Genomic DNA, 12,462 nt, shown 5'->3' on the forward strand with positions numbered 1-12,462 from the left:
CGGCAAAGAAAAAGAAAAAAACGGGTGGGGAAAAAAGGTGACTCGGGGAGGGAGGGTGGGAAAATCCAGAGAAAAAGAGGTAGATGAAACTCCTGCCTCACACAAAATGCCCACTAGCTCCTCCCTAACACTCCCACTATTCTAATTAAAATCCTGCCTCCCAAATCTATTAACTGTTTAATAACCTAACTAAACTGTGCAAGGCTCATACAATCCTACAGCCTTTAAGGTCACGATCGCTTGCGCTAATTTGCACTCGCTCTTCAAAACATCTATATTTATGTGTAGATGATTTGTACATTAATAATGTAGCTATGTTAAAAAAAAATATGGCGTACAAAAATCATATTGCAGTAATGTGCTGGGATGGTTTGCTTCTTGTCAGAATAATGTTAAGCAGGCATCATCTGCATTTATCCCTCTCTACCATCACAGATCAAGGAGATGTATCAAAGCTCTGAGGGAAATAAAGTGGAAAGAGGTAAAAGTATCAGCCAATCAGCTCCTGTCATTTTTCAAACAAAGCCTGTAACAGTTAGGAGCTGATTGGCTGAAACTTTATCACTCTCCAAGTCTAAATACATCCCCCCTTGAGCCAATCAAAACTGATTTTTGATATGGTAGGTAGTCCATAGACGGTCTATTGGTTGCTCAGTTTGTCCAAGCAGGTCCAATTCACCAACCAATGGTGGTCATTCTGAGTTGATCGCACGTAGCAACTTTTTGCTGCTCATGCGATCAACTTGACCCCGCCTATGGGGGAGTGTATTTTAGCATAGCAGGGCCGCGATCGCTTGTGCAGCCCTGCTATGATAAAAAAGTTTCCTGCAAAACAAGACCAGGGTCAGACCTACTTACTCTGTGCGACGGATCCAGCGACGAAGGTCCCGAGATTGACGTCAGACATCTGCCCTCCAAACACCTGGACACACCTGCGTTTACCTCAACGCGCCTGGAAAAGTAGTGAGTAGATGGCGACGCCCTGGAACGCCTCTCCGCCGTCAATCTTCTAGCGATCGCTGCTGTGATCACTTTCAGCGCGACCGGCGCCAGGCAACGGCGCGCGTGCGCATTGCGGCCACCACGCAGCCACAGTCCCGACCCGTTCGCACCGCAGCGAAGAACCACTGCGTGCGAATGAGTCGGTTGCCCCTAGGAACCAATCAGATTCTGTCTATAATTTCTCTATTGCATCCTAGAAAATGACAGACAGAATCTGATTGGTTGCTATTGGCAACATCACCACTTTTCATTTTTAGAATCTTTAGTAAATTTACCCATTTGTGTACTAAAAGATGGAAATTAAATAAAGAGGAAAAGAGAGAGAATAGAACAGGCTTCCCTCCTGCGACTATGAGGAAATATAGATTTATTATAAAATATTTGCAGGATATTCCCCAAAAGCAGACATTTTCGGGGGTTCCCACAAATATTAAGATGTACTATGTAGGGATTGCAGCAGATATCTCAGATATCTGTGCAATACTTGCCGCTGACCCTCCGTTTTCATCCGCAAATGCAGCCCCCGTAGGTTTCTATGGCGGCTGTTGTGCTGACGGATTTACCAAGCTCGAGGACTTGTCTCCGATGTGATAACTCCTTCTCCAGATAGTATTATCCTATAGTAACCTACCCGCCATCTTTGAACTGGGTCAGCCACTGATGATAAGGCATCTACTACTTACTAAGTGTAATGCCAAGGCACAGTTATCTCACAGTGATGGGGTAGATGCATTAAGCAGTGAAAAGAGTGGAGAAGTGCAGCAGTGGAGAAGTTGCCCATGGCAACCAATCAGCTTTGAGGTAGCGTTTATTAAGTACATTCTATAAGATGATAGGTGAAAGTTCATTGCTATGGGCTACTTCTCCACTTTTCCCAGCTTGATCCATCTGCCCCTTATCTTTAATGGAGGGATTAACACACTTGGATTTAGGTTATGTCCACCTCTGTTCAGCTTTGTGTGGTCTGTAATATGCATGCTACATGAGCAATGCCAAGTGTGCCAGGAACTCGTTAGAATGCCGTCATTAGATGTGTTTGGGTGCAGCTCATCTCAGTGTAATGTAGCGGGCAGCAGGTCAGAGACAGGATGAGTCTTACCTTGACGTACTCACTCCCTCCATCCAGACTGGTGCAGGAACTGCAAGAGAGGAAGGAAGTTAGCAGCATATAATATCAGAGATCATATCCCAAGCACATAATAAAGTGAAGAACATAATCTTCTGAATCACCGGTTTCTGACTTGCTATCCACAGGGCAAAAGTAAATGCCATTAGTTGGGAAAAACAAAAGCACCATAATAACCGCCTTTTTTTTTTCGGACAGCAAAAGCCCGGGGTTTTTCATAGCGGAAACCTGCTGCCATTTTACTGTTTGTCACTATCCCATTTCTGGATCTCTCTGTGGACCCATTCTGCTGGGAGGGCGGCGGACATTGTGTTTTCAGTCAGGTTTCCTGGCCAGGGTGGGTGAATCACTAACGGGTGTACAGGGGTCAAGTGGCAGGGTGTGACCCCCCTCCTGAATAACAGCCCAACACAGGAAACAGCCTGCTGCATCCCTGGTTCTGGACAATGCAAGGCTTCCTCACTCCGCTCCCTGCATCCTCTCATGTCAAGAAGTGGAAAACACACGCACACATATACGCGCACAGATACACACACACACACACACACACACACACGTGCCTAATCAAGCTCAATCAACTGGGACATCTGATTTGCTAAAGTCATTTAAATCAAAAGCACCATGTATTACCAGTAGAAAGTAATCATTTTCTATTATATTTATCTAACTATACAAATGACATGTGTATATTATTTTTCATACATCTATTACTGGAATACTGTAGTTCATAAAACGTTCATGCTATTTTTTCAACACGTCTGTGGTAGAAGGTTTTGCTGTAGTGAAATGTAATTATTTTCCCATTTACACACATTCACTTGTTTCCATTACGAGTCGCACAGGACCACGCAGAACCGAATGTCATCTAATTAAATGTCACAACTTGACCTCCATACGTGATCAGGGCACTCCCCTTCAGCAAATGCTACCTTACACATGACGATACCCAGGACAAGAAGTGATACTGAGATGTGCATTCTACCTACATAACAAAAGGAGTGGTGCTGGGTAATCTTGTCTGGGGCACTGCCAAGGCCCAAAGCTAGAATACTGGCACAGTCCCTGACAACTATGTAGGGGTGTATTCAATAGATGTCGGATCCTTTCAGATGGAAAGGATCCGACATCTCAGTATTCAATGAGCAGCCAAATCCGACAGGATTTGGCTGTTCACGACAATGCCAATCCAACTTTTTTTAAAGTCAGATTGACATTGTCGGAACAGGGGCCAAAACCTGTCGGATTTGGCAGCGGAATTCGACAAAACACGTGGATCCACGGCTAATCCACCGATCCATATGTTTTCCAACAAGTCAGAATTGCCGACTTGTCGGAAACGATTGAATAGGTTGGAACAGTTTCCGTCCTAAAAATTGGAAATATAATGCTGCATAGGCAGATCTTGCGTTATGCGTATGGTTGGAAGATGGTATCTTTTCCTAATAATATTTATTTGACCATTGGAAATGTTGGGAGGGTTGGGAAATGATTATTTCATTTATAATATCACATGCAATCCTACTGTTCTTATTATACAGGTTGAGTATCCCTTATCCAAAATGCTTGGGACCAGAAGTATTTTGGATATCGGATTTTTCTGTATTTTGGAATAATTGCATACCATAATGAGATATCATGACGATGGGACCTAAGTCTAAGCACAGAATGCATTTATGTTTCATATAAACCTTATTATCACACCCTGAAGGTCATTTTAGCCAATATTTTTAATAACTTTGGGGGTCATTCCGAGTTGTTCGCTCGTTATTTTTTTGTTGCGACGGAGCGAATAGTCGCTGATGCGCATGCGCAATGTCCGCAGTGCGACTGCGCCAAGTAAATTTGCTATGCAGTTAGGAATTTTACTCACGGCATTACGAGGTTTTTTCTTCGTTCTGGTGATCGTAATGTGATTGACAGGAAGTGGGTGTTTCTGGGCGGAAACTGGCCGTTTTATGGGTGCGTGCGAAAAAACGCTACCGTTTCTGGGAAAAACGCGGGAGTGGCTGGAGAAACGGAGGAGTGTCTGGGCGAACGCTGGGTGTGTTTGTGACGTCAAACCAGGAACGACAAGCACTGAACTGATCGCAGATGCCGAGTAAGGCTGGAGCTACTCAGAAACTGCTAAGAAGTGTCTATTCGCAATTCTGCTAATCTTTCGTTCGCAATTTTGATAAGCTAAGATTCACTCCCAGTAGGCGACGGCTTAGCGTGTGCAAAGCTGCTAAAAGCAGCTTGCGAGCGAACAACTCGGAATGACCCCCTTTGTGTATTAAACAAAGTGTGTGTACATTCACACAATTCATTTATGTTTCATATACAGCTCGTACACACAGCCTGAATGTCATGGAATACAATATTTTTAATACCTTTGTGTATTAAACAAAGTTTGTGTACATTGAGCCATCAAAAAACAAAAATTTCACTATCTCACTCTCACTCAAAAAATTCTGTATTTCGGAATATTTGGATATGGGATACTCAACCTGTATTTGCATTAGCAGGTAATTAAGCAGTGGGCTCCAACATTCATTATATTGAGGCAACATCCAATGGTTCATAATCAAAGCCAGATTTAGATTATTGAAACAAATAAGGACATATATGTTGCCTTATTCACACCTCATCTAAGGGGAGATTTATCAAATGTTCTAAGAAGGAAGAGTAAAGGTGTAGCCCATTGCAGCCAATGAGATTCTAGCTATCACTTAAAACATTCTATAAAATGATAGCTAGAATTACGGATGGCCATCAACCATCGATAGCTGCCAAACATTGATGACCAACTACCGATGGTCTATGGTTTTACCATCGATGGTATAGAGCTAATGGTTCTATCGATGGCTGAGTGGAACTGAATAGTTCAGCTTAGCCCCTCCTTTCCGATAGCCCACTAAGGCCCACCTCCATTTTTGATTGGCCCTGTGGCCCAGCCAACACCTGTCAGCTGTGGCCATCAAGTGGTGCAAACCATCAATGGTTTGCCATAGATGCAGAGCCGGCCCTAACCAATATGATGCCCTAGGCAAGATTTTGTCTGGTGCCCCCTAGCATCGCTGCTAGTTCCGCCTCTGACCCTGCACCCCTTTCCCAGCATCATCACCCCTCAGTCATAGCAGTCCTCATTTTGGTGCTCCTACCCCCTATATTTAAAATAGGAACAGTGCGCACATTTGTTGAGCAGCCCAAAAAGGGTAATTTTCTTTCGGAAAGGGGCATGGCCACACAATAATGCCCCCAATTCAAATTACGCCACACAGTAGTGCAACTTTATTCACATTTTATCATGCGATAGTGTCCCTTCTTCACATTACATCACACATTAGTACCCTTTTACCTTGTATACAGTATATTACTCCTCACAGCAGAGCCCCTTATACACATTACATCACACTGAATTGCTCCTTATGCCCATTATACCACACCATATTGCTCTTTATTCTCATTAGACTACACAGTAGTGCCCTTTCTATACATTATGCGACACAGTAAAGCACCTTATACACATAATGTCACACATTAGTAATGTATTTATACACATAATACCACACAGTAATGCCTATTACACATGACACACATTATTAATGTCCTTATAAACGTAATGCACCTTACACATGCCAACCTTTATTAATGCCCTTATACACATAATGACACACATAATGCCCCTTACAAATATGTTGCATATTATTAATGCATTTATACCCATGACACACATATATGCCAAACACTATTGCACAACGAACCTACCCACACACACACAGCAGACACAGCCGCTAACACAGTGGCCTCTGCCTTTGCTTGGATACAGATGTGTCCTCATACATCTTGCCTCGATATGCCATGCAGCAGGAGATGCCTGGCGTGAGTCAGCTGCAGCTCTGCTAACGTTGAGCACCTTTTTTTTTTTGCAGAGAATGCATCTTATTTTCATTGCTATGTGGCTAGGATGCACAAGCAGGTTCTGCTGATTAAAATGATATGCGGCATGCCTATATACTGTGTGCGACTGCGGCTGTATCTGCATATGAAATGCTATGTTACAGTGATTTCCAGGAATACACTGTAACATAGCATTCCGTATGCAGATGCAGCCGCAGTCACACACAGAATATAGGCATGACACATATCCTATTACTGACACTGTAACATAGCATTCCATATGCAGATACAGCCGCAGTCACACACAGAATATAGGCATGCTGCATATCATTTTAATCAGCAGAATCTGCTTGTGCCCTTGGGCATTCCAACTGCCATAGGCATTTGCCTAGTTTGCCTATGCCTAGGGCCGGCTCTCTATAAATTGTTTATGTGCCATCAATGCCTATCGCCGATAGCGACATCGATTGCAACCGATGGCCATGCCTAGCTAGTATCTGATTGGTTGCTATTGGCTACTTCTCCACTTGTCCCCTTTAAAGATTATTTTGTTCCAAAGCTGTCCACATTGTAGCCCATGACTTACATGTGGCCCTTTAAGACTTTCTTATATTTTGTGACCATCTAACAAGTTTCATTGGGGTCGTTTTATTAAAATGTGAGCTACAGCCTCAAATATTAGCTCTCCTTATTGCTGCATATTGCGGCACTTTGGAATGCGTTTTCAGTGCTATTTATTATGGCACGGACCGTGTGACGATAATAAATCGTCACGGCACGGACCGTGTGCACGATAAGAGCCTGTCCTGGCCAAGGCTAAAAAGTAAAGGGATGGCTACTGCTATTACGCTATTTACTTCTGGGTTCAGACCCATCTTGCTTAATGCACTGGTATAGCCTATAGGCTGCAATGGGGTAATGCAAACTTTAGGCGGTGACAGCTGGGACAATATCCAAAAAGGCAGTTTGGTAAATGGGGCATTTTTGCAGTCTCCTTAGAAAGTTTTGGGGACCGCATCTTCCAAATGGGCACCGGTATCCCCTTCTTGGTGAAATTAATAGATAAAAAAGGTTGAAAGTTATTTTCATCAGGTTGTGACATCATAGGGTCAATTTAATTAGGAGCGATGTTCTCGCCCGCGCGAGTAAGCGTGGCTGTTATCAGTCCAGTGCGAGATTGGCCTGTGAGGGGGGTGACTTTGGGTGCCATTGCCGATGTTTATACACCATTGCAATGGCAACCCCCACCTTTGTCCCTAATTGAATTGACCCCCAGGTGACAGCTTTTTGGATGTTATCACTAGTGATGAGTGGGTTCGGTTCCTCGGAAACCGAACCCCCCCCGAACTTCACCCATTTTACACGGGTCCGAGGCATACTCGGATTCTCCCGTATGGCTCGGTTAACCCGAGCGCGCCCGAACGTCATCATCCCGCTGTCGGATTCTCGCGAGATTCGGATTCTATATAAGCAGCCGCGCGTCGCCGCCATTTTCACTCGTGCATTGGAAATGTTAGGGAGAGGACGTGGCTGGCGTCCTCTCCGTTTATTCATTGCTGAGTTGATGCAAATATTTGTGCTTGCTTATATCATTGTGGGGACTGGGGAGCAGCTTTATATTAATATAGGAGGAGTACAGTGCAGAGTTTTGCTGATCAGTGACCACCAGTTTTATCCGTTCTCTGCCTGAAAAAAACGCTCCTTATCTGTGCTCAGTGTGCTGCATATATCTGTGCTCACACTGCTTACTTGTGGGGACTGGGGAGCAGCTGTATTATATAGGAGGAGCAGAGCCGGCCATAGGCATAGGCAAACTAGGCAATTGCCTAGGGCATTTGATATGCCTAGGGGCATCAGCAGCTTCTGCTGATTAAAATGATATGCGGCATGCCTATATTCTGTGTGTAGCATTTCTTATGCAGATAAAGCCACAGTCTCACACAGTATACAGTATAGGCATGCTGCATATCAGTTTAATCAGCAGAAAGCGCTTGTGCATCCTAGCCACATAGCAATGCAAATAAGATGCATTTTCGTAAAAAAAAGGTGCCCGACGTTAGCATTGAGGCAAGATTTATGAGGACACATCTGTATCCAAGCAGAGGCAGAGGTCACAGTGTTAGTGGCAGTGTAGTGCTGTGTGCATGTGAGTGGGTTGGTTGTGCAATAGTGTTCGGAATATGTGTAAGGAGCATTATGTGTGTCATGTAAAAATGCATTAATAATGTGCAACATAGGTGTAAGGGGGCACTATGTGTGTCATTATGTGTGTAAGGGCATTAATAATGTGTGGCACATGTGTAACAGGGTACTACTGTATGTGTGTCATTATGTGTATAGGGGCACTAATAATGTGCAGCAAATGTGTAGGGTGCACTATGTGTGTCATTATGTGTATAGGGGCATTAATAATGTGTGGCATATATGTAAGGGACATTATGTGTAAAAGGGCATTAATAAAGGTTGTCATAATGTGTAAGGCGTATTATGTTTATAAGGACATTAATAATGTGTAAGGGGCATTACTGTGTGGAATCATGTGTATAAATGCATTACTAATGTGTGGCATTATGTGTATAAGGTGCTCCACTATGTGGCGTTGCGTATAGAAAGGGCACTACTGTGTAGTCTAATATGAATAAAGAGCAATAGGGTGTGGTGTAATGTGAATAAGGAGCAATTCAGTGTGATGTAATGTGAATAAGGGGCTCTATTGTGAGGAGTAATGTTTATAAGGTAAAGTAATACTACTGTGGGATGTAATATGAATTATGGACACTATCGCATGATCAAATGTGAATAAAGTTGCAGTACTGTGTGGCGTAATTGGAATTGGGGTTACTATTGTGTGGCCATGCCCCTTGCCAGCAAAAACACACCCCTTTTTGGGCTGTGCGCCAAATGTGCGAAAATATAGGGGGTACAAACAGCAAAATAAGTACTGCTATGGGTGAGGGGTGATGGTACTGGGAAAGAGGTACAAGGTCAGAGGCAGAACCAGCGGTGGTGCTAGGGGGCACCAGCCAAAATCTTGCCTAGGGCATCATATTGGTTAGGGTCGGCCCTGAGGAGGAGTACAGTGCAGAGTTTTGCTGACAGTGACCACCAGTATACGTTGTCTGCCTGAAAAACACTCCATATCTGTGCTCAGTGTGCTGCATATATCTGTGCTCACACTGCTTTATTGTGGGGACTGGGGACCACCAGTATAATATTATATAGGAGGAGTACAGTGCAGAGTTTTGCTGACCAGTGACCACCAGTATACGTTGTCTGCCTGAAAAACACTCCATATCTGTGCTGCATTGTGTAGTATATAGTAGTACAGTGCATAATTTTGCTGACCACCAGTATATAATATATAGGAGTACGGTACAGAAGGCCACTGCTGTACCTACCTCTGTGTCGTCAAGTATACTATCCATCCATACCTGTGGTGCATTTCAGTTTTGCACAGTTTGCTGACCACCAGTATATAATATATAGCATTACGGTACAGTAAGCCACTGCTGTACCTACCTCTGTGTCGTCAAGTATACTATCCATCCATACCTGTGGTGCATTTCAGTTTTGCAGTTTGCTGACCACCAGTATATAATATATAGCATTACGGTACAGTAGGCCACTGCTGTACCTACCTCTGTGTCGTCAAGTATACTATCCATCTAGATTCTATACCTGTGGTGCATTTCAGTTGTGCAGTTTGCTGACACAGTGACCTCCAGTATATATAGCAGTACGGTACGGAAGGCCACTGCTGTACCTACCTCTGTGTTGTCAAGTATACTATCCATCCATACCTGTGGTGCATTTCAGTTTTGCACAGTTTGCTGACCACCAGTATATAATATATAGCATTACGGTACAGTAGGCCACTGCTCTACCTACCTCTGTGTCGTCAAGTATACTATCCATCCATACCTGTGGTGCATTTCAGTTGTGTGCAGTATATATAGTAGTAGGCCATTGCTATTGATACTGGCATATAATTCCACACATTAAAAAATGGAGAACAAAAATGTGGAGGTTAAAATAGGGAAAGATCAAGATCCACTTCCACCTCGTGTTGAAGCTGCTGCCACTAGTCATGGCCGAGACGATGAAATGCCATCAACGTCGTCTGCCAAGGCCAATGCCCAATGTCATAGTGGAGAGCATGTAAAATCCAAAAAACAAAAGTTCAGTAAAATGACCCAAAAATCAAAATTGAAAGCGTCTGATGAGAAGCGTAAACTTGCCAATATGCCATTTACGACACGGAGTGGCAAGGAACGGCTGAGGCCCTGGCCTATGTTCATGGCTAGTGGTTCAGATTCACATGAGGATGGAAGCACTCATCCTCTCGCTAGAAAAATGAAAAGACTTAAGCTGGCAAAAGCACAGCAAAGAACTGTGCGTTCTTCTAAATCACAAATCCCCAAGGAGAGTCCAATTGTGTCGGTTGCGATGCCTGACCTTCCCAACACTGGATGGGAAGAGCTTGCGCCTTCCACCATTTGCACGCCCCCTGCAAGTGCTGGAAGGAGCACCCGCAGTCCAGTTCCTGATAGTCAAATTGAAGATGTCACTGTTGAAGTACACCAGGATGAGGATATGGGTGTTGCTGGCGCTGGGGAGGAAATTGACAAGGAGGATTCTGATGGTGAGGTGGTTTGTTTAAGTCAGACACCCGGGGAGACACCTGTTGTCCGTGGGACGAATATGGCCATTGACATGCCTGGTCAAAATACAAACAAAATCACCTCTTCGGTGTGGAATTATTTCAACACAAATGCGGACAACAGGTGTCAAGCCGTGTGTTGCCTTTGTCAAGCTGTAATAAGTAGGGGTAAGGACATTAACCACCTAGGAACATCCTCCCTTATACATCACCATTCATCAGAAGTCAGTGACAAGTTCAAAAACTTTGGATGACAGCGGAAGCAGTCCACTGACCACTAAATCCCTTCCTCTTGTAACCAAGCTCCTGCAAACCACACCACCAACTCCCTCAGTGTCAATTTCCACCTTACACAGGAAAGCCAATAGTCCTGCAGGCCATGTCACTGGCAAGTATGACGAGTCCTCTCCTGCCTGGGATTCCTCCGATGCATCCTTGAGTGTAACGCCTACTGCTGCTGGCGCTGCTGTTGTTGCTGCTGGGAGTTGATCGTCATCCCAGAGGGGAAGTCGGAAGACCACTTGTACTACTTCCAGTAAGCAATTGACTGTCCAACAGTCCTTTGCGAGGAAGATGAAATATCACAGCAGTCATCCTGCTGCAAAACGGATAACTCAGGCCTTGGCGGTGAGAAACGTGGTTCCGGTATCCACCGTTAATTCAGAGGCAACTAGAAACTTGATTGAGGTACTGTGTCCCCGGTACCAAATACCATCTAGGTTCCATTTCTCTAGACAGGCGATACCGAAAATGTACACAGACCTCAGAAAAAGAGTCACCAGTGTCCTAAAAAATGCAGTTGTACCCAATGTCCACTTAACCACGGACATGTGGACAAGTGGAGCAGGGCAGACTCAGGACTATATGACTGTGACAGCCCACTGGGTAGATGTATTGCCTCCCGCAGCAAGAACAGCAGCGGCGGCACCAGTAGCAGCATCTCGCAAACGCCAACTCGTTCCTAGGCAGGCTACGCTTTGTATCACCGCTTTCCAGAAGAGGCACACAGCTGACAACTTCTTACGGAAACTGAGGAACATCATCGCAGAATGGCTTACCCCAATTGGACTCTCCTGGGGATTTGTGACATCGGACAACGCCAGCAATATTGTGCGTGCATTACATCTGGGCAAATTCCAGCACGTCCCATGTTTTGCACATACATTGAATTTGGTGGTGCAGAATTAATAAAAAAACGACAGGGGCGTGCAAGAGATGCTGTCGGTGGCCCGAAGAATTGCGGGCCACTTTCGGCATTCAGCCACCGCGTACCGAAGACTGGAGCACCACCAAACATTCCTGAACCTGCCCTGCCATCATCTGAAGCAAGAGGTGGTAACGAGGTGGAATTCAACCCTCTATATGCTTCAGAGGATGGAGGAGCAGCAAAAGGCCATTCAAGCCTATACATCTGCCCACGATATAGGCAAAGGAGGGGGAATGCACCTGACTCAAGCGCAGTGGAGAATGATTTCAACGTTGTGCAAGGTTCTGCAACCCTTTGAACTTGCCACACGTGAAGTCAGTTCAGACACTGCCAGCCTGAGTCAGGTCATTCCCCTCATCAGGCTTTTGCAGAAGAAGCTGGAGACATTGAAGGAGGAGCTAAAACAGAGCGATTCCGCTAGGCATGTGGGACTTGTGTATGGAGCCCTTAATTCGCTTAACCAGGATTCACGGGTGGCCAATCTGTTGAAATCAGAGCACTACATTTTGGCCACCGTGCTCGATCCTAGATTTAAAACCTACGTTGTATCTCTCTTTCCGGCAGACACAAGTCTGCAGAGGTTCAAAG

The 12,462-nt window shown here is 44.7% G+C and overlaps 1 protein-coding gene across 2 annotated transcripts in view; it reads right to left on the reverse strand.

Moving 5' to 3' along the window:
- SH2D3C (SH2 domain containing 3C) overlaps window positions 1–12,462 on the reverse strand; it is a 73,695-nt gene that overhangs the window by 43,918 nt on the left and 17,315 nt on the right. For both annotated transcript variants that reach the window (XM_063936634.1, XM_063936635.1), the window contains exon 2: window positions 2,102–2,141. In XM_063936634.1, coding sequence (XP_063792704.1) covers window positions 2,102–2,141 — 40 coding nt within the window. The remainder of the gene's footprint in view (window positions 1–2,101; window positions 2,142–12,462) is intronic.

The sequence above is a fragment of the Pseudophryne corroboree genome, chromosome 8 (assembly GCF_028390025.1).
Source record: "Pseudophryne corroboree isolate aPseCor3 chromosome 8, aPseCor3.hap2, whole genome shotgun sequence".
Classification (NCBI taxonomy): Eukaryota; Metazoa; Chordata; class Amphibia; order Anura; family Myobatrachidae; genus Pseudophryne; species Pseudophryne corroboree.